Source organism: Manacus vitellinus, unplaced genomic scaffold, assembly GCF_001715985.3.
Source record: "Manacus vitellinus isolate BGI_N305 unplaced genomic scaffold, ASM171598v3 scaffold_37_pilon, whole genome shotgun sequence".
Lineage (NCBI taxonomy): Eukaryota > Metazoa > Chordata > Aves > Passeriformes > Pipridae > Manacus > Manacus vitellinus.
The window spans coordinates 2,786,604-2,810,164 of NW_021940517.1; the positions used below are offsets into that span (position 1 = coordinate 2,786,604).

The 23,561-nt window shown below is 40.4% G+C and overlaps 1 protein-coding gene across 4 annotated transcripts in view; it reads right to left on the bottom strand.

Moving 5' to 3' along the window:
- The window catches only part of RPS6KA2 (ribosomal protein S6 kinase A2), a 258,165-nt gene that overhangs the window by 68,267 nt on the left and 166,337 nt on the right, over positions 1-23,561 (bottom strand). For all 4 annotated transcript variants that reach the window (XM_029961600.1, XM_029961603.1, XM_029961602.1 and 1 more), the window contains 3 exons: positions 4,395-4,475; positions 3,513-3,592; positions 339-445 (listed from right to left, as the gene is read on the bottom strand). In XM_029961600.1, coding sequence (XP_029817460.1) covers positions 339-445; positions 3,513-3,592; positions 4,395-4,475 — 268 coding nt within the window. The remainder of the gene's footprint in view (positions 1-338; positions 446-3,512; positions 3,593-4,394; positions 4,476-23,561) is intronic.

Below are 23,561 nucleotides of genomic sequence, written 5' to 3' on the forward strand. Positions count from 1 at the left end.
AGCAAGGGGAAGGCCAGATTAAATGCTGCAAATAGAGAACGGCGCTACAGAAGCTAAAGGCACAGGGATCTGAATCCTATGCTGAGATCATTCACTAAACTGAAGGTCAGGCACACAAAGGTCCCATCATACTGGAGCACAATCAAAACATTTGGGCCTCATGCTAAAATGATTTGATAGGAAGACCCTACTGCTGTTAGTGAGGGACTTGTGTAGAGTCTAACATACAAGAAGGAAGGCAGAGCCTCTGGTACCTGATTTAGTAGCATGACAAGGAGCAGAAACAACCTAAAAGTTCATGTATTTAAGTTTCAGTTTGCTTTTTCTTCTTAACTTACTTTTCTGGTTTTAGATCCCTGTAAATAATTCCAAGACCGTGGAGATGGTCTAATGCCAAGGCCAGCTCAGCTAAGTAGAACTTGACATCCTCTTCTGTAAACATCACCTAGAGCGAAGGAAGAGAAGAACACATCTGTTTATTGGACAATGGTGGGCTGGCTTGCGTTAAACAGACAGGGGAGGAATCGTCTATCTTGGGAATGCTGGAAGTACCATTATATCAGATTCAATATTCCATAATTTGTCTGTACTCACATTAACAATTCTTACCAGATTCTCCTTATAAAACAAAACTTGATCTGTTCAGTGCTTCTGTTCCTCAAAATATGCTGCTCTTATTTATCTGTTTTATCTGTTTAGATGACATCATGTCACATAATATGAATAAGGTTTTAACTCCTTAGCATTTGGAAACAAATCGCAAAATTAAATACAGTCAGTGCAGTCCTTATTGCTTTCATATCCCTTAATTTGCTAAAATCTTGACATTTGGTTACCAAACTCCCAGGAAACAGCATGGGAAAACCTTTTTCGGGAAGGGAAATGCTTCCAAATCTAAGTAGAATACACAGCATGAAGAGACTCTGAGTTGGATTTAAAACCCCATACACTGAGGGTTCCAGGAATCTCAGTGCAGACGCCCTAAGCAGTGATGTGTTGTCTAACATCCAGAGTCTCATGAGGTGTAAACTGAGGGCTGTTTTTCCTATGGTTGATACAGGATACTGATGAAACTGAAAGTCCTGTTTTAGGCAAGAAGAAATTTCTGTAATTAAAAAAACACTAAGCTCTGAAAAACTCAGATGGCAAGAAAGCGCTTTGGTTCAGCTTTCATTGTCTCTCAGACTTTCTCTTAAAATTAAATTTCAATATGCACAGGGATAATAATGCAGAAAGAGAAGGTGATATATTGGACACACAAGTGTGAATACTATGCATGACAGAAGTAAAATGAGTCAGCTCAATACAAATTTACTTACTGTATGTAAATACTACAGTATGTAAATAGTACAGTAGAAGTTGCAGACCTTGATTTTAAAATTAAGTCTCTGCTCTCAGAAAGGGGTAGCCAAAATACTTAAGTGCTCTGAGAAGCTCCAGACAGCTGACAGAAAAAAGAGATGATTCAGAGAACAGATGTCTCACAATTTAATTAAGAATTTCACTGCAAAGGCTAGAAATAAAAATACAAGCAAAATAATAAATACACAAGCAAAAACCATGACTAAAAATTAAATTGTACTGAATGTAAAAATTGCCTTAATTTTCAAAATAAATTATGTAGTCAAGAAATTAAATCAATAGAATCAGGGAAAAATCTAATCTATAGAGATACATCTTAAAGTCAGATGTCTCAGAAAGACAGAGCAAGAAATAGGTGAGCTTTGCATGCATGCATGCGATATATACAGATATAGATATAGATATAGATATAGATATAGATATAGATATAGATATAGATATAGATATAGATATAGATATGGGATCTGACTGAAAGTCCACTGAAATCAATACCATTCAAGCAAATCTATAATAACAAATTGTAAACAGTACAAGTTTTCCCAGAACTTCTTCCTTTGCAATTCTTTGCCATTAAATGGCTGCAAAATATAGGTAGACAATGTGAGCTAGAAACACTGGAAAAAGAGAAGTACATTTTTACTGTCAAGAGGACTCATTTGTATTGGTATAAAGCAGAAAAGTCAGTGAATTGCACTGGCTTTGGGGCAAAAGTTTTGGGGAAAATGTGAAGCTTTAAAGAAGCACAAAGTCTGAGTTGTTATCTTCCACATCTGAGTTCTCTGGTTGTGCAGAACAGGGACCTGCCCTCTGTAGACAAGTGTCACGTTTTCTCTCTTTTCCATGAAACCAGAGAGGCCCTTGCTGAGATGGCAATGTTGCCTCATAATAAAGCCTGGTCTCATGACAAACGGCAGAAGGATATTTTACTGTTTTTTTAATCTTTTTCCTCATATTAAAAATAACTGATACCATGTACTAAGTACTTATATAAGTATCATTACTCAGCAGTGTAATTAACCTGTTGCCAATGTCTTCTTGCATTAGCAAACAAGCCCTGAAAGCAAATACTTGGGGTCCCAAGCTGTGGTGCACACAGCAGCCTGCAGCGTGTCACAGAATCAGGAATTGAAGGGGTGGGGCGGAGCTAGGGAACTTTTGACTAAAATTACTGTTTTCACAGCTTTTTTAGTCCTTCAGTAATTCCCCAAAACCAAGAGCAACAGAGCTTCCCCTCAAGATGGCATTTGAAAGGTCCCTGTCTTTAAAGACTGTGTTGTAAGTGGTTTCCTGCACCCCTGTCTCCACACCCTGGAGTGACCATGGGCTGAGGACATCATGTTTGGGACAGACAACTCCAGGGCAGCCAGCCTGCCTCACTGGAGCCTCCTGCACTGCACACAGGGATGTCTCTGAGACTGCTGGCTCACAGAGGTGTTTGGAGATGCAGAAAAGAGCTAGATGAACCCAGAAAATCTACCGCAGCTGCTCTGTATGGGCATCAGCGAGACTCAAGTTTGGACCGTTCCCTGGCTGCCATTTCTTCAAGCAGCAGCAGCCCTTCTCCGGGGGCAGGGCGTGCAGAGGACAGGGAAGGGACGAGAGCCTGGGAAGGTGATGGAAGCAACAGCTGCTCCTTGCAGGCAGGAGAAGAGCGGGTGAGGCAGCCTCCCAGCCCCGGGGTGGTGTGTGGCCCCTGACCTGCTCTCAGCACCTGCTCCAAGAGGCAGCTCTCTCGCCACTTGCTGCAGTAGCCGGCCCTGACCCATGGCAATCTCTTCTCTCTGCTGGCAGCGTATATGTTTTTCCACATGCTCTGCTCATACCCGGGGCAAAAGGTATTGGGGATTGATTTCTCAGACTGTTTCTCATCACATCCAAGATTTATTTTGAAAGTAATGTGTCGAGGTTATTTTGCTACAGGAATGGCTTAGCAGTGGTGCAGTTTTCTCTGACAGTGATGTCTACATGGTATCTGCTGCATTACCCAGGGCATAATTCAAATACAATTTTTAAGAATCCATTTAAACATGCAATATGAGACAGCTTTATTACACATATATAGGACTATTCCCAAGGCCATTTTTCATTCCCATCAGTTCTGAAAATCCAAGACAGTCTTTAATTTCTAAGTTAAAGATCTATCAGCTTACCTCTTTGGAGAGTCTGGTGAAAAGGTCTCCTCCCCGCAGGAAATCTAGTATTAGGTACAACTTTCCCTCTGTTTGAAATGCTGCATTAGAAAAGGATGGAGATGTTGGCAGTTCGAACCAAGATAAAGTCTCCAAAGATTAAGTCTTATGGACTAGCAGTGTATCATTCATGCCATTGCTTCATTGTCATTTCAGGACTTTGAGAATTGAAAAAATTAATTCCTGTACAGAACTAAGCAATTGAGTTTAGGCTTTGGGAAAAATGGTATCAGTTGAGAGACAGCAGTGCATTACTAACATATTCATTTTCCTGCTAAGCACCTATGAATTAATAGTACTTCCCACTGCACCAAGTACCAGGATTCACTGAGGGCTAGGCATAGAAGGAAGCTCCCAGTTTCGTGCGAGATGAGAGCCTGCACTATCCAAATGTCCTCAGAATACCCTTTATAGTAATAATGGGGCTCCCCAGGAAGCTGATGAGGAGGTAACTCCAGCGAGACACCACATTCATATACACACATATATAAAGTGGATTGGTACTGGTTATTAAAAACAGTTTTTATTTAGATTCTCTTCTTTCTAAATGACACCTGACAGCAGGTAAGGGGGTTGGCAGGTGTATATGCAGCAGCTATCCCACGAGCACTACCTATCACATCAGACTTTATGACAAATCTATTTTGATGGAGGTATGGCTAAAACTTATACTGAAATTATCCTTTAGCATAAATGATGAATTTCACACAGGTTGTCTTTATGACTTTGTTAGAAACAGAGCTGTGAGTAGGCAGGGGGTATCTGTATGAAGTTATAATACATCTGGTTACAATTATCCAACCAAATTAAGAACAAACATGAATTATATTTTATTATAGTTACCATAATGAAGCTTGACTATGAAGGGATGGTTCACTTCTGCCAAAATATCTCTCTCCATTTTTGATCGTACCCGATCTCGAACTATAAAGAGGGAACAACAAGAACAGTGACATTAAGAGGTAGCATGGTCACTAGATACAGTACTGAAATGAGGTTACAGTGATCAGGATTCTGCTTCTCACTCTGCTGATGGCTTGTGGTGTGACCTTTGGCAAATCGTACCACTTGAGCATCCTCTTTTTCTGCCTGTCTTGACTGTATAGTAAGAGTAGGTTCTTCAGGAAGGCTCCCTATCTTCCTCTGTAGAAAACTGCCCTAACTAAAAGGACTACAGAATGACAAACAACAGGAAGGCAATTACACTTCACAGAAGAGAATTTTAATGTGAAAATGAAAACTATATAAAATTAATAACTTTATTTCATGTAAGATTAAACAGAATGTACCAGTCTTAGAGCAAGTTGGATTAATCTTGTGCAAATTAATTTACCGTATTTTGCTGATGCTAGCAGTGTTTATGACATATCACTCTCTGGAAGTGATCTATATGCAAAATATTTAAAACTTCCAATAAACCACCCTAACAATCATTAATAAGAAAAAATGGCAAACAGAAATAGTAGATAACTATTTTTTTAATGTGTGCGTAGAGATAAATTTATTGTGTGATAGCAGTGAGAAAAATACTTTTTGGGGTTAAGATCAATAGAGTAAGAGAAATCATTGTTACAGAGGTCAGCTGAGTTCAAGCTAAACAAAACTGACGCTGAAAATTTCAAAGCAAAAACATTTAGCAAAATGTTTAGACACTGATGAGGATTCAAGTCCCAACATTATCAAATCTTGATCTTAAAGATACATTTTTTAGTCAATCACTGTTTTATTGAAAGTATTGAAACTTTCCTCTTTCTCTGCATTACACAATGCCAATATGCTTTTCAGATGAAAGCATCTACAAGAGATGTTATGAAACTATTTTATGTAGCAAAGCCTGAGATCTCAGTGAGTTTCTCTCACTGCACGCCTGTGTTGTTGAGCTGCTTAGAAGCTGAGTCCTTCCAGCACACCAGTAATGAACATACCATAATGAAACCACATAGTCTGTTGCTGTACTTCAAAAACTGATGCACAGAAATAGGTCCAAACCAGCTGATCTGAAAACCTTAAACAGGACTAGAGAGATACTTGGATTTCTTGCCATTTTGATGCTAAATTTAGGTCAATAGTGATGTAAGGTTTACTAGCTCATTCAACCCAAGCTACCTTCTAGATAAAATTCAAAACAAAGATCTTAGAATCTTAATCTTATCTCCCAAGTGAAAATCACACATCATACACTCACAAAATGCTTAACCTATGTGAAGGCAGACCATTTCTTATGCTATAGATCAGCGATGATCCCAGGCAGGAATTCTTGTTGTATAGGTGGGCATTGCTACATAGGTTGCTTCCCATTAATCTAGGTTAGTTAGCCTAACAAAGCGCCTACCTGCATTTACACTGCACTGTGAGAACAGGCTGTCAGAACAGCTGCCTATGCTTCTCTCCTCATCATTTCAACCTCTGCCCAGCTGTGCAGCCAGGTGCCTTGCCAAAGCCCCCGGCCCTGCTCACTGCCATGGTGGTTACAGGCTGTGGACCTATCAGGGTGCCACATCACCCTTCTCCCCACATACACACAGGAGGCATGCCAAAATTAAAGAAAAGATGATGTTGCCACAGAAGACATCTCGTTCTCCAGAATCATGGCCCTGAAACCACCTTGAACCTAATTTACTCCAGAGCTGCGTGAATCACCACCCTCAGAGCGGCTGCCAAAAGAAGATCACCGGAACTTGTAATCAGGACTGTAGTTTGGCATGTCAGTTGGTGATGTGCCCTGCTCTGCTCATCTTTACAGCATCAAATACTGTCTGATTTAAATGCTCTGAGGGCAGAAGCCAAATAGGCTCAGATTTTTATGTAGTCCTAGCATCCAAGAACCTAAGAATCATATTCTCTAGAAAGCAAATCCACTTGCCTTCTGCCACTGTTCTTTTTGCACTCTATAACTTCCATCTGCCTGGGCCAATTTTAATCTCAGGAGTGGCCTCCCCAGAGGTATCTATCTGCTGGCACCAGATTACATAACACAGGGCATCATCAGAATATGCACCTGTATGACTAAAATGCTCACTGGGAATAGCGCTCAACTGCTAAAATCTTGACCCTTGTACCAATATTGAATTTGTTTTTTAAAGGTGTGGTTTGCCACTCATCTTTAAATTATATGTCAGACAGAGGCAGAGAACCCAGTCTGGAAAAATGAGCACAAATTTATGAAGACTGTTTGCATGATCTTGGACAAATTAGCTCTCCCTGAAATAATCCCTGGTGATCACCAGGTAGAAGAGACCATACTGGTGGAGCCTGTAAAAAATGAAGGAAGCGCCTGTTACCCAAAAATAAAAACAGTTCCCACTTCTAGGTATTAATGTCATATGAAGGAGAAGGGGAGGCAGCTGAGGATACATGCAAATAAATAGAGCTTATCCACTTCTATCTGAGAAGGACATTGCTGCATACTTTGCTGGTCTTTTCTCTGTCTTCACTTATCTGGAGTAAAAGTTGATTTTTCTACTTCAAAAGAAATAATTTTAAATATGACTTGCAGTGAAGTTTCAATTTTTGCATATAGATTATATGTTACAAGGCATGAGGGTTTTACCTAGAGTCTCGTACAAACTAATACGTGTATCAAATTTAAACTGGTATTGATGTATGAAGATTATATTTCAGCTTCAATTTTCAAGTGTCAAATAAAAATGAAGTTGCTTTTGTTTACAAACTGTAAATCAGTCATGATGTTTCTTTGATAACTACTAGAACTGGAGGAGAAATTTTGTGCAGGTATGCAGACACCTACATACACACATATGTAAGATGTACTTTCTGCTCCTGGCAACTCTTCTTTTGTTTCTTAAAGCTTCCTCTAGAAGCTCCTGTAGGGCTGAGAGTTTCTCAAACTTTGCCACAGCCTGCAGAAGAACCTGTTTGAAATCCACAGACGCCTGGGCAGCCACAGCCAAACTCGTATTGCACTTGTCCCATGTCAAGTGGCCCCTCCTGCCCCTGCACAGTCTCCCTCCCAATGTGTTTAACTTGGGAAGGGAAAATGAAAAAGAAAAGGAAGATGAAAAACTTGAGCATACTCACTTGATAGCTACTGGGACAGAAAATCTCATGTGAAAAAATTGGCTTCAGTAGCTGCTGCATTATGAGGTTACACTTAATTTTTTTAATACTGGCCTTTTTGGAGTAGAAATTAGGCTCATGAAGCCAGAGGTTCAGCAGTACCAAAGGTAGTCACTGTCTGGGCACTGCTGTCCTCACATGGCCTGGGCCAGCCCAGTACTCCACTAGCACCTTTTGCTGACAAGACCACTAATGTGGGTGGGTGGCAGTGGGATGACGTCTGCCCTGGTCCCCGGGTTGAAACCCCACTGGTGCCCTGCATGTGTTGTGCGCCTTCCTTTGGGGTCAGTTGGATCCCATCAGGGCATGGATGCTTTAAATTAGTGCTCCCATGATGGACACCATTTTCTACTTATGGCTTTCCTCTTTAAAAGTCTTAGGCAGAGAAAGATCCAGCAAGACAGTGCATATTACAGACATCTTAATGGACTGCTGTCCTAGTTAGAACAGCTGGGCCCAGTTCATCACTGGATGGGTGTAACCCAAAACTGTGTATTCTATAGCCTTCCATGCCATTTCCCAGAAACTGTTGTCAATAGACTATTTGCACCCTCTGCCCAGAGCAGCCTGACTCATCAGGCTATAATCTAGGTGTTAAGAGGCCTTCGAGATAGGAAGGTGTTTTTGTCCTCACGCCCATTGAGGAACCTCCCACCCTGAGGGAAGTACTGAGCATTCCTTCCTGAACTGGAGAATATATAATCTTGGAATCTTGGGACTTTTTTAACCACTCGTGGGATCCAGAGGAAGACTGCAGACCACCACTCTCGACTGGACTGCAACCACCACTTTTCAACCAGACTGCAACAGCACTCTCACCAACAGGTTTTCTCCTCTCCTTTTACTTTGGACTCAGGGGGCCCAAAGAACACCACTCTGTTCATGCCCCAGGGTGCTGGGTTATACATTGGGGTTTTGTGGGTTAAAACCAATTGTTTGTCTGTACAATCGTACTTATTGTATTATTTTATTAAATTGTTATTCTGACTTACAGTCTCTCTTTTGAGTTGAGTTCATTTCCCCTGCTGGTTTACCTTTAAACCAGCACAACTGCCTTGGCTAAGGGCACTGGGCTGCCAAACAGACTTGACAAACAACAAAGTCCTCAGCGCAATGAAACTCGTCATGGGCTTTCCTATGGGAGGAACCACAGGGTAGTGCATCAGTGGTAAGAGACAAGAGCCAAGACATATGTCTATCAGAAAGACCAGCACAGAGGAAAGGAGCAGGTCTGCCTCCATCCTGTCTGTTCTAAGGACCAGCAGCAGGGCAGGGAGGCAGTGACTTGGGGCTGTCCAGCTCTGCCTGCCCACACAGAAGGTGCAGAGATGTATGCGATATATTCCAACTTCCTCCATAGATGTTGAACTTGAGTGTTGCTCTCACCTCTGTTCGCCAACAGCACAGGAAGGCAGAGTGTCACAGGTGAAATATTTTCTGTACACATTAGCTGAGGTCCAGCACAATCTGCTTTGTTCATGACTGCAGTCATTTGTGTGTTCAGGCCCTGTGAATGTCTCTGACTTATTAATGCAGCCTTGCAAATGCAAGCAAAGTACTTGTATGCTCCTGTACACCTCTAGAAATAATTAAATGACTTCTAGCCTAAACACTCGTTTTAAAAAAGGAGATTGAGATAGATTTTGGGAGCTCTGCAAGGCATCTAAAACTGAATAGAGTTCTAACACTCATCAATAGCTCTGAGATAACTTAATTTTTTAAGTTGGTGTTGGATGCATAGATCCTTTTATAAATCTAGTTCCGCCATGAATATTTGCTGGGTGCATTGAGGTACAGGAGCCTGGTCCCTCCCCAGAGTCTTCTGGAGGTGGCTCAGGGCAGGACCTGGTGATTTGGTTACCTCTCTGAGTGGGTCAGTCTTTGTCCACTGTTTTTGGACACAATCTTCTTGGTGTCACCAGGCTAAAATTGGCACTTGGAAGCTTAATTTTTATTTATTTTTTAAACTAGGAATGGGTTGTCAGATGGTAGGTTTAGTGTCTTAGTGACTTGTTCATATGGCCTTTTGTCCTTTTTGACAATTTTAACCAAAGTACTACTGAGTCCCTTGACCTGAAATATTAGGGAGAGAAATACCCCTGCATGTCTGACACAAGCACCTGCCACTTACAGAAAGCTATTCCTGCAGGAAGATGCACACAGAAAATGCACAAATAAGGTCAAAGATTTTGCAATCCCCTCAGCGATGTTTGGTAAAAAGCATTATTGATTATAAATTATTTGCCCATCCCTACCTTTCAAAATGTCCTTTTAATAAGAAATATCACTGCTTAACCAGGAGCGGAACACTAATTAATTAATAAAGCAAGAACAGGGAGAGCTACAAACTAAGTTACTTAATTAAATCACCATCGAAAAGTATCTGTAACAGGAGAAATAAACCAGCAAATTAAATGATGGCTTTAAATTTCATCCACTACGCTCCTCACTTCCTTAAAACTCAGCACTGTACCTTGAGTGGAACAAAAGCAAAATATGACTAAAGCTCAGGAACATGCAACCCAATTTCAAATTCTTCATGTAGCACTGGAGCACAGAAAAGACAAAGAAAATGGAATATATTTTATTATATATATATATATATATAACTATGTGCAACATCCTTTTCAATTCTATTTCTGATATTTTAATCTGGTTTTTAATGCTGGCTGTTATAGACGAAAGCAGAGAGCTAAATTCTAAATTCAAATTCACACTATGTCCAGAAGACAGAGTACTTGTGTGGTGACTAATTATGTGAGATATGGAGAAATATAGGTTTTCCAAAAATGATCAGAGTCTGGCTTCAATGGTTCTGCTTGGAAATACCATTTGCATTACTGTGTTTTTGTTCCACACAGTAATAAACTCAAATTCTCTAAAGAGCAGCCTTTCATGTTGTACCTTCATCAGCGGAGCATTACTACAACACAAGGGAAAACAGAAAGGTGTCCTGTTGACACCTGAATGTAGAAGTACACTGATAACGTCACATAAGGACTTTATGTGCTTTTATTTTGAAATGCATATAATTTTGTGAAAGTTATCTTCTGGAAGAAAGATCCTCTGTGACCTGAAATACAGAACCTTTTAGAGATGGGGAAAGAGCCATTAAAACCAGAGCTTTACCACTCAGCCCTAGCATTGCTGCAGTAAAGATAAAAAACCACATCTACAGAACAGGAGACATTCCTTTGTAGAAGGACACTCTGAAAAATCAATAAGGATGTAGATTTGGGTTTAGGAGTCCAGGGTCTGGAGCAGGTAATTTTATCTCCCCCTTCTTTTTTTTTTTTTCTTTTTTCTTCCCTTTTACACGAAACAACACATTTGGCTTTAAAGACATTAAAGACCTTCCTTTGTTTGTTCGTATTTTAAGGTAGCCTGGATGCTTCAATGTTGAGATTTGGAATGACAGATGTCTCTAAATCAATACTTAAACTTTAGTATTAAACTTCCATTTATACTCTTTATCACCTAAATGTTTGGAAAAGTTAATTAAATCTTGCAATATCCCTCTGAAGTACCTCTGCTCAATTTTCCGACATGGAGAATTAAAGAACAGATTGATGAAGTCTAATGGTACATTAAAAAAAACTAAAAATAAAAATCATTGTCAGGAGCAAACATGGGTTCTAGGACGTTCTAACTCAGCTGAAAACAAATCCTCAGAGCAAAAAAACCTGAGCACCTCCCATGTTTTCCTGATACCCTTGCCCAGCACGCAGTAGCCTGGTGGGTGAGGAATGCTGCTTGGTGGTCTCCTTTCTGCCCCATGGAGCCTCTGGCAGCTGCTGTTTCTTCACTGGGACACCAATTTGGAACTCTCTCCTTGGTCAAAAAAACCCACAGACGCTGCAGGAGATTAAGTTTGTTTTAGATTTTTGGCTGAAATTTGCTGGTGGATTCCACCCCATCATTAGAGGAATACTGACCGAAAGACCAGTCAGATGATCGCATAAATCTCATGTCCTTATGCAGAGGTGAAATTTCAATTTTTGTGCATTTTTAAGCAGAACTGGATCAACTGAATATACACAGATGTGCTTACACATAGATCCCAGATGAAACCATGCCTCCCCAAGGCCTGGAAGCTGCAGATGTGCAATGATATCCAGTAAGCCAAATCCTATGGTGATATACAACACCAGCAAAGTCAGAATTACACCCCCTCACAGTTGCATAAATCAGTTCTAACTAACATCATTAAAAACAGACTTAATAAACAGCTCAATGAAGAGAAGAGAAAGCTGCCATCTGCTAGCAGGGAACTTCCTCTAAAAAGCCAAAAACTGCAGCTGGAAAGACATCTGTTCACGACTTGTGCAAAACTGAAAGTCTTCAGCACCTCTGCATAGTTGCACCTGGAACTTTTTTTATTTAATCTAAAGCACATGTTTTATTTAAATTTATTTACCTTAGTGGATGTGATATCCTGTGAAATCATCAATAAAGTATTTGTTTCTTGAATTCAAGTGTAACATGATCCAATTTTTTTATTCTATTTGCTTCACTTGAACAGACATTATTATTATTATTATTATTATTATTATTATTACTACTACTACTACTACTACTACTACTATTGCAGGCAATAACAACAATTTCAATATCAACTTTTACTGACAGGCAATAATTACGAATACTCTAGGAATAGGCATAATTTAAAATGACAACTGGATAAGAGGGTTGGCCTTAGAATTAAGAGGTCCTAATAAACACCATTCACCAGTGGCTCTGGAAATCATGATGACCTGAAGGGAGAAACTGATTTAATATCGTTTTGCAATAAAGATAAGTTGTTTAAAACAGTTATGAGACAGTTGGCCTTTTTCCCCTACAGAAAATAGATACTTAAAGTTAAGTTCCAACCAACAAGAATTCAACAAAGAAAAGACGAACAGGTACATATAGTCCTCACTCCTACTCTTAAATACAGTCTAAAGAAGGATGAATTTTCTCCATCAACCTTCTCTCATATCTCCTGTCAGACTGTATTTCCCTTCCAGCTACTGCCCTGTTTCAGCACTGCATCACTCATATGCAGCTGCAAAGAGGCAGAACCAAGCCTCATACTTCCTACCCGTGGGGCATTCCAGTATTAAATGAGCGTTTGCCCTGTGTTTGCTATTGAGATGTGTCCTAGTTATCACTATGTGGGACCAGTTTATCACTATGCGGGTATAGCCAAAACTATGTATTCTTCACTCTCTGTATCATTTCTGATGGACTGTTAACAAACGGATCGTTTGCAGCAGCTGCCCAGGACACACCTGACACCTCAGGCTACAAGCTGGGTGTTAAAGAAACCCTGCGAGGCAGGGGAATGTTCCTTTGTTTTCACACCAATGACTTAGCTGTGAAAACTGCCCTCTGGCGCCCCACCCCCGCCCCTCGAAAGGCATTAACACCTTCACACGCAGCCTGAGGGGACATCTCTGCTTATGGGCAACCTTGGACTGGCATAATAGGCAGCTGCAACACCAAGACCATCCAAGATTCCAAAAATATCCCAGGACCTGGAGTTAAATCGCCCACTGTGAAACTCCCCGCCCTGGGGGAGGTACTGAGCATTGTCACCTGAACCTGAGCATATATAATCTTCGGGGTTTGGACTTCTGGTACCACTGGTCAGTTGAGAGGAGGACCAGAACTTCAACAGAACCATGATCATAATCCAGACCAATAGGTTCCCTTTCCTTTTACTTTGCATCCAGGGGGGTCACGTGGTGCTCAGCACAGGGGCCAATGAACACCGTTCTGTTCTTGTCCCAGGGTGCAAGGTTGTACATCTCTCTTTGTGGGTTAAAATCAGTTTTTCTCCATATCATTATATTTATTATAATCTTTTTAGTAAATTGTAACTCTGACTTGTAATCTCTCGAGTTGGGTTCATTTCTCCTGCCGGTTTACTTTTAAACCAGCACAAGATGTTTCTAACTCAACAGAAGCAATGGAGAAATTATTTTTTTCTTGTCCTGCTTGAAATGGAGATGATCCAGACATCTCGGAGCTGCTGGGTCTCTCAGGGTAATGAGTTTCACCACCTGCCTTTTAAGCTTGAAGCGCTGCATGGTTTAATCAACTACTGCTCTTTGCTCTTAAAACACACCTGTTTTGTGGGTTTTACAGGCAGGGCTGAATAAAGTTTGTGGATTACTTTACCCTGGAGGTGTGAAAACTGTCTGTCCTTTGGTATTCACCACAAATACGTTCTGCAACATATCATCAAAGGCAAAAATACAGCTTTTATGATTGGAAAGTATTAGGAGTGACCGCTGGCTCAATGGTGAAAATGCGAAGATATTCCTTCTTATGCCAGTCTTCTACAGAAAAAAAAAATAGTTCTCTTTATTCAGTGTCTCCCGGTCTAAAAAGCCAGTTCTACTGAAAGGGGCTTTTCCTCTCCTTCCGGATTTTTGAGCAACTATTAATCCACTTAAAAGGCCTGGCAGAAGTGAAAGAGGGTGAAGGTGGTACTGGAGCTCCCCAGGAAGTTCCTTGGCACACTGACCTAGGGCAAAGTGCCTCTGTGTGATAGTGATTTAAAGCTCACCTAAGTCTCTTATAATTTGTTATATGAGCCCTTATTATTTTGTTTAATGGCATAGTATAGAACCTTCTGCCCGGTCCAGTTGGGATGTTTATGGATGAGACTGATAATCTTTTATAAAATATTAAGTGAGAATTCCTGGAAGGAGTGGAAATGTGGTATTACCCCTCTGTGTAGAATGTATGTACTGGGATGCTGTCATTTGCCACCGGGGCACTTTTGCTCATAGGCTGAAGTAATCCTAGTAAATGTTTTCTGTAGAGCTGCTTGAAGCTTGTAATTATAGATATTTTCAAAGATATTTTTGCTGTGGTTTTTTTCTAAATTGGAACAAAAGATCTAAATTCAGCAAGTTTTGCCAAAATTAAATAGAGAAAAATTGTTTTGGGCGCATCAAAGTACTCTTTTGTTGAGTTTTATTTTATTTTTTAATCTACCCTTTCCTAAACACTAATTATAACATACAACTATAAAATATTTTTTAAAAAGGCTCACAATCAAACCAGAGCATTCTGCTGAAATGCTTACTACTGTTATTTTGTCAAGCAAACTTTCCCTAAACAGTCCTGTTCCTGTGGATAAACACTCTATCAGAAACTTGATCTTTTCTTTTTCAGTTGTAACATAAATTCAGAAGACGGAATAATAAAAAAGAGGATTTATTAATCATTATTCAGGAAAAAATATGTTTACCAAGCCTATTAGGAATTTTTAAATCAGAACCCCTATGTCTTTCAGGTGTAGGGTAAATATACAAAGTTATTAAGTAATGCTTTTGCAATTGTCCTCATTGGAGGGTAGTTTGCCCACTTAGTTCTGATATGGGTAATGTGAGGCAGTGGCTGGACAATGAGTGCATTTCTCAGAATTTTTTGGTTTGGATTGATAGATGGATGGATTTGGTCACGGGACAGGAGGCAAATGTTAACATTCTCTCCCAGCTGTCCTGACCACGACTGCACTATGATGATTTCTCACTCTAAACACTCCTTCCATTAGGCTGCTTGGATGTGGTAAACACAGAGCAAATCCAATCTGCCTTGCTCTAACAAAAATTTTTGGATGAGCATTTCAGTTACTGAATTCCAAACATTTTGGTTTCTGAAACAAGTAACTAGTATATTCAGGCATCACTAAGGAAGTCGTTGGGATAGTGGCTTATCATCCCACACTGAGGACACAGTTCATTCAGGAGATGCGAAGCCCTGAGACAGCTTCTATTTCCAAACCACACAGGACGGGGGTTTATCAGCTTACCAGTTAAACAGCCTTCCAAACTATCTGCACACAAAACAGACAATTTAGAATAGAATTTAGAATTTAAATAGTCCAGTAAAACTGTGGTGTTTAATGTAAACATTCAGGCAAAGTGAACTTCTGCTTTGCCCAGGCCCTGACACGCTATGCAGACATGCTTAATATAGCTCTGTTGATGTGTTTGCCTCATAAAAATGAATGAGCATCTGCGAGACTGCTGTCTGTCACTGCAAAAGCCACCAGTCCCATCAGCAAGCAGGGTGTGAAGTTAAGACAATGTCATTTCCTAAATTAGAGAATAAGAAACACCTTAGTCTTGTGTAGTTATCGACACTCTAGCTAAAGACTTGGTCACACAACAAGAAACGAAACAAAAAAAGGCCAATCTAGCATTTTCTTCTTAGAGGAGAGAAACACAGTGCTCAAACAATTGCAAATTGTTTTTCAGCCAGGACTCACCACCTTATAGGGAGTCTTGTGGAAGATATGACTAAGTTCAGAGCGTCTCTGGGAGAAATCGTGGCCCTAAAACAGTTGGTAGTTAAACCGCTGTTGACATTAATAGGATCTCACCATCTACATCTCAGTCCCTGTATACAGTTTTGAAAATATATGTAGCTGCTTGAACTCTACAGGAATACTTAACTGAAGAGGAAATTTTCTTTCTTTCTTTCCTATGTTACTGAGTAACTGCCAAAAGCTAAACATAAACTGTACTAAGCAATGACTTGGGAGACAGGAGGAGAGCAGATAAATATTTAAAGGATATAAACATGGAGGACAGAGAAGACTTATTTCTCAAAATAAAAGGAAAGAAAGGAATACAAATAGGAGGAGGTAAGCAAAACAGAAAAAGAGAAAATGTAGGCTATGTCGGGCAAACCATAACTTCATGAACCCTTATGAAGCAGAGTGAAGGGTTGGGATTCGAAACTCATATTGACACATTAAAAAAAACCACAAACCTGAACAGAAAAAGCTGAATAACGATTTAGTAATCAGCCTTTCCTGGCTGCAGGGGAATGAGACTACATCTTTCACTATTTGCTATTTTGCTGCAGTGACTCCACCTCAATAAAGCATGCCTTAAAAAAAAAATTTAAAAAAATTCACCATTACACACAAGTGTTTGGAAGGCTGTCTGAAATGGAGCATTTGTACCAGGATTAATACCCATAACACTACATTAGAATATTCCAGTAAAGTGAAAAAAATACCAGAAACTTAAAATTCTTATTGGGAATCAACTTGAAAACCTAGTGAAGAATAACCATGAGCAGTTTAGCTTCCACACAGTGCTTTTAATTCTGAAATCTCAAACAGCATTTCCAAGAGTCTTTGATCACTATGGCTGTTACCCCATATGTGATAGCTGTGGGTAATGGAGAAGGACAGTGAAGCTCTTCCAGGACCACCCAGCCCAGGGAGCACCAGCCCTGTGACAGTCCTTCCAGCGACTGCTCAGCAAATCATGCTCCTCACATACGGAGTGCAAATTTTCAGGTTTCCTCAAAACTTTGCTTTGGAAGTAGTTTGCTTTGTTCTGCTTGAGAAAAAGCTCTCTCAAACCCTCTCGTGTGACAAACTCTCTATAGCAAATTAAACACAAGTTTGTCATAACAGGATGGCAATATTTCTAATGAAGATGCGTGTAAGGAGTCCTCTGACATGTGCAAATCTCATGTAGCGAGGTCAAGTCTTACATCTTCTGAGCACCTCATTTTTACTCCATCAGTCTCACCCATAGTCACATTTCAAATCACTTCCACTCCCCACACCAGTGGCAGTGCTGAACATCATCACTCCTGCTGCTTCCCTTCTCTTCCCAGGGAAGCCACCAAGCACCCACCTGCTCTGCCCACCCTGGAGCTGAGCACCTCTATTCCTTCACAGCCCCCTCTCAGGTTCCAAGCACAAAGAGGTGGGACGAGGAGGGATGCTCTGGAGAAACTGGCAGACAGCTATCACCTGCCTCCTGAAGTTGCAGAGAAGACTACCTCTGGCCCTGTCTTGCTCTCACCACTAAGCTCAGTCTCCCTCGGAATGCCACCAGGAAAATTGCTGCCCATGATCCATGGCCCTCTCTCTTCCTGACCCTCTGCTGAGGTTTTGCCATTCCTATTGTCTTTTGTCTTTCCCTTGGCTCCACACTCCAGATCACATGCCAAGGCCCATCACTATCCCTGCTGTTTGGCTCAAGGGATGGCAGCTTTCCTCTGCCCCAGAGAGCTGCCCTTGGGAATCTGGGGGACACTAGATTCCAGTTCAGCTGGGGACAGTTGAGGGGTTTCTGGAAAATGGGCATGTTCAGATTTCAGTAGGTTGGAAAGCCAGGTAAATGAAGGCTGTGCATTTAGGAAGAGCATCTTGGATTCCTTGGTACCAAGGTCAAAATCTGATGCTTAAGAAATTTTCTTCTGCATAAAAGTCTGCTACTAGTGGCTCACTGGAGCTGCTGAGCAAAGCCACTGGCTGTTCTCTTCAGCAAGAGTGAGGACACAAGCTGGGGGCTCATCCTTTTTCTGAGGAAAGTTTTCTAAGAGACAGAAATAGAAGGTAAGGTGTCCCAAATGCGAGGGACACCATGAAAAAACAAAAATACAAAACAGTTCTTCTACATTTGAAAATATTTCTTTCTTATGATAATATACAAGGGTCAAGATAGTACTTCGCTGTATGACATTTATATTTTACATTGTAGATCTTATTATATCCATAATGAATACAGAATTGAACTGATCAGCATTGACAAAACCTATATAGCAGATAAATATTTAAAGGATATAAACATGGATGATGGAACAGATTTATTTATCAAAATAAAAGGAAAGAAAGGAACATAAATAGGAGGAGATAAATGAAATAGAAAAAGAGGAAATATAGGCTATGTCAGCCATAAACTTGAAACTCCCTCTCAGCAGGAAATCAGCTTCAAGCCAACAGTGCTGATGAAGATAATTGCCCACTAAATGGCAACTATGGCATAGCACACATCTGGAAGATGACCACAGACACTGCACAATTATCTGTACAAGTCAGGCTTTGCCCGAATTTACAAAAATTAACTACTGTTGGGAAAATATCACTTAAATTTCCATGCCATGGAAACCTCTTGAGTGTGTCAGTTACTGTTGCATGCAGATAGAAAATCCTGTAGAGAAAATAGAAATGAGAGGCTGTTGTTGATGCTGATTGCTGGTCTCTCTTTGAACATCATCAAAACCTCCAACTTGGAGCAAATGATACAGCCATGAGGAAGCCATAACTGACATATGTGACCCACATGAATAGTATAAAAACACAGCGAATAATTTTGTTTCTGTTGAAACAAATCCCAGATGGTAGTCCCACACACTGTGGCATCTAACTTTTATGGAGAGTCACCTAAGTGCTAGCACACCTCCAGCAGTTGTGAACAGAACACCTAGCCAGCTGTTTGGTGAAGGTTTACAAGTGATCCAACTGCAATGCTGTGAGGCAAACCATCACCAGTGCAACTGTATCCCTGTCCTCTGCTGTCACTATGACTTAAAATGGCATCAAGTGGTGACCTCTCTGTTAATCTGTCCTCACGCATGAAAGGAAATAAGATTTTTCTGCTGTGTTATAAGAACCAGTAAAAGCAGTTGGATGCAAATTCCAGAGGATGCTTACAAATTTGGTTTCCAACCAACTATAAATGCACTGCAGTTGCAGGCAGCTGAACTTGGTTAAATGGCAATTATATTGGATGTTCCAACTGGTGCAACTTATTCAGTGAACAGAACAAGCAAATGCTTTTTATATAGATAATGGATTTGTATCACAGCCAAAGACTTGCAGAGTCCATCAGGGAGTTTAAAAATCCCAGAGATATTTAGCTATTGTATTTTCAATTTAGCTTTCCACTACATCTATAAATTTATTCAAAGGCATGGTTGATTCATAGCTCTGATTATTTCAAATAGTCAATGCATTACCAGAAGAGACATTTCTTAACAATTTCATTCATTTGGAATCTTTAGCCATTAAATCCCATAATGCAGCAGATTGCACTTAAGTGGGGAGGGGTGTTAATAATATCTCCATTAATATCTGACTATTACTCTTCATAAGGACATCAAGCACTCTGAAGAGGAGGCTGGCATAATTAGGTTAGCATTACAAATACGAAGATTCAGAAGAGTAGCTGATTTATGTTCACGCAGCAGGCTGACAGCAGAGATGTGAGCAGAGCCAAAGTCTTGTAATTCCCAAACTGAGGTACCAGCTCCTTTGCTAAACACACAGCCTGCCATGAAAGAACAGACTACATGACATAAAATCAAAGGAAATGAAAACTAAAGTATTGGAGCTTGTGTTTGCCAAAAGAGCAATTTTTCTCTTCCTGTAATTCATACAGCCTCGTGGTACCAACAGCAAGCTCTTGGACGTCAGGCAGGATTAAAAGACTTCCAGAGGTTTGTTCACATGCTGCACAGATGACTTGATGGGTTGCCAGCAATAGCTTCTCTCTTTCTGCAGCGGGTTTCTTAAAATTTGAAGCATTACAAGCAAATGCAAAGCTTACAAAGGTCCTTTAAGACAGTGCAAGATAAACAAGACACAAAAAATTTCAAGCCTCAAGACTCAGAAGAGAAGAGAGAAAAAGAGAAGAGAGGGGAGGGGAAGGGAAAACAAGAACCAGGAAAGCAGACCTTCACATGAGGATTTCCATTTGGCCTACAGGACGCCAGACAGAAATGCAGAAGAAAAAGGGCAGCAGAAGGCAAAGTAAAACAGTGACCAGTGCTGTGTTGTCACTGGTAAAGCCTGACTGGCCTGGATATGTCCTGCCTACTGATGTTGTGTTTAATTCTGAAACTAAACACATGAAAGAAGGGGAATGGATGTTGACAGCTGCAGGCAACCAGGAGGAACTGAAACCACTCTCCAGAAATGGTGCTGTCTTGAGCAGGACTGGAAAGAAGAGACATTTTACAAATCCATCTATTTGAGGTTGGCTTTTCCTAGAAACTTTCTCTTGATGGGATTCTCCAAGGGAACAAATATTCAACATCTCAACAATATGACCACTCTGCTGCCTTTCAAGCAGGACATTTCTATCGGTTCAATTAAACCCCCTGAATTTTCAATAACCTGCATGGTAGAGTAGGGGTACTACTGCTATTCTGTCCTAACAAAGCACTCACAGAGGACCTGAGATGGGGGACATGAAGCTAGAGCAGATCACATTTTGTAACAGTAGGGATAGAGACAGTCCAAGAACAAGTTAGGCAAACACCTGTGAGGAATGACACAAAAGCATAGCTAGTGCCACTCTAGATCAGAAGTGGGCCATGGGACTTCTTCAGGTGCCTTCCAGCTGATACTTTAGTAGCAATGCAAGGCACCGAGTGTCCTCTGAGAGTGGGTTTACCTGGCAGAGACCAGCAAGGACATGAGTTAGGCTTCTAAGGCAGAACTAGAAGCTCTGTGATTGTCCTGGGGACCAGCCAGTCCTCACTCCCAGGTATTTGGCCCAGGTAGAGCACTGCACATGGCCAGCAGTGACTGTCTTACTCTGGACTCATTTGTTTAGCTGGAGCTTAATGTCATCTTCATAAATCTGTTGCAATTACAGTAAGCTGTGCTTTTGTCTCCTCTATCTGCTTTCCAGCTATCGTTGATGAGGGAGGCCTGACAAAGGCCATTGCACCTCCCAGTCCTTTCCTGGTAAAAGGTTTTTTTCTACAGATAAAACAGAATCGCACCACATTTTACAACAGGATAAACATTTCACTGATGGCTTCGGGACAACTGTTCACATAGTCTCTCTATTCCTGAATCTACACCAAAAGCAATTAACAGCAATCTGCTACTTGATAATAAAAAATATCAAATATGGTCTTTTCTGTAAAACAACAACTAATTTGGGAATAACTACAAACATCTGTCATTAGATACACAGTGCAATGAAAAGAATAATCCAAAGGAAATATCAAGTAGTGAAATATCAAGTCTACTACAGAGAGTTTGAACAATGAGTTTGGGTCTGAAAATTTTTAATGATGTTACCTACAGGCGCTGCAGTTTGAAGTGTCTCCATTGTTACTTATTCACTGTGTCAAGCACAGCAGTATCAATTGAAACTTTAAACAGGTAGATGGCAAATTGACTGAAATTATAAAGTGATTTGAAAAATTGCTTTCTACTACTAAAAAAGACATGAGTATAATGAACTACTCATTCCTTAAAAATCCCAGCCACTATTCCTTTATTGGCTGGAATAGACAGGGGGCAAATGCAAATGCAACCTGCATGAGCTGCTGGGTTTTTGTAAATTTAAAGTCATTCTTTCTGTATTTCATTGACAGAATAGTGACTCAATAAACATTTAGAACAAAGTTGTAGAATTTGATCACAGATGAAGAATACACCTTTCCTGTCAAAGAAATGAGCAGACTTTTCAGTACTTTTTTCCTCTGACTTCAGATTTGAATCGCCCTTGTGCTCTCTAGGGAATCACCATATGAAAACATGAATAATGCAACACTCAGCTGCTGCTACAGGGCCCATGGAACTGCTCAAGGATTAGAAGCTGAGGGCACGGGCACTTTAACTTAGCAAAAAAAAAAAAAAATGGAAGATTTTAAGACAGCTCTGTGCTATACCTAGTGAAACACACAAACACAGGTGCACTCAATGTCTTCACAGCAAAGTCTGAAACTTTGGCTTAAACCTATGAGTGCACTAGGAAGCACCGTGGTTCCAATCTGTGGAAAGTAACAATGGGTGCTGGAACCTGAAGTTGCCCCACATTTTATGTCACACTTTGGTCCTAGGACCTGAATGCGTATGGGAAGCTGGAGGGCACTGGGTGTGCTCCTGGGTTAGTTTCATCAGGAGGGAACTTTACTTGTGTGCTCCAAAACTGCTGTGCCTGGCAAACCAAAGCACAGCAAAGGGAGGTGACAGGAAGAATTGCTTCATCAAAAGCTCTGTCAAAGCCAAGCACCAATGCCGTTGAATAGTAGAACTCCCATCACAGTTACTGCCACTGAACTTCTCATGGAGAAAGCTGGGGTTGGCCTGTGAGTCCTGTCCTGTGCTCTCTTTAGGAAAACAAAAAAAAACCAGCTATTTTAGCCAGCAACATATGAAGCTGCTGACCCCGCTTTCCAAATGAACATACAACTATGCAGTGAGTTATATATTTTGATATTACTATAATAGCAGCGTTGTACTGGAACAAATGTGTGGACAGGAAAGGACTGGGTAATATTGCTGCATTTACCTGCAGCATATATGACAAGTGCAGAAGTGTGTGCTTCTGTGCAAATCAGTCTGGGTGGATGACAGGGAGAAAAACAGGGAGGTTGTTTTTAATTTTTTACCAATATTTAGGTGAAGATATAATAATTCTGTCCTGCTTAGGGCAATAGGAAGAACGTGTTATTTAGCAACCAGAGCAACAATTTTAACAAGGTGACCCTACACAGAACTCAGTAGCCAATATTTTCACAAAGAGAAAGATGAATTTTCTTGGGCACTTAGGAAAAGCTCCATAAGGAACAACAGGGTTTTGTGTAAAATAAACTAGCCAAAATACTCCCTTGCTACAAAACAGAGCATTTTTATTATGCAGGGTTCACTTCTTTAATGTCTTAACAGTGGAAATTTTGCCTGCTAACAGGATCTTCACAGTGCACTTAGCATTGTGAAGAGGCTATAATTTAATCAGGACTTCATACAGTGAGAACTCCCACATAGTTTGAATAAAACAGATAATAAAATCTTTAAGTGATGTGTGCTCGGTTTATATTTATAGGCAAAATTTTTCCCTTCTCATCCAAACCTGAATACAGAATCACTAAAGAGTATTAAGCATCTAACTTAAAAGCTGCAATCTCAATGAACTCTTTAGCAAACGCTATGAAAATAAACTTCCAGCAATGCTTTTTGTCATTTTTGACCTGTCCAGTCTGCTGTATATTCAGGATTCTCTGTAATGTTTACTGACATACAGTGAGCTAATTGCCTAACCACAGTTTATTTTCCTTATAATATGCAAAGACATTATTCTCTGCAGTCCATTAAAAACAACCTAAGTGAGCTCTCTCTAAAGTACTGTACCCTTTCTTCCTCCAGTAAAAGCAAGCCCC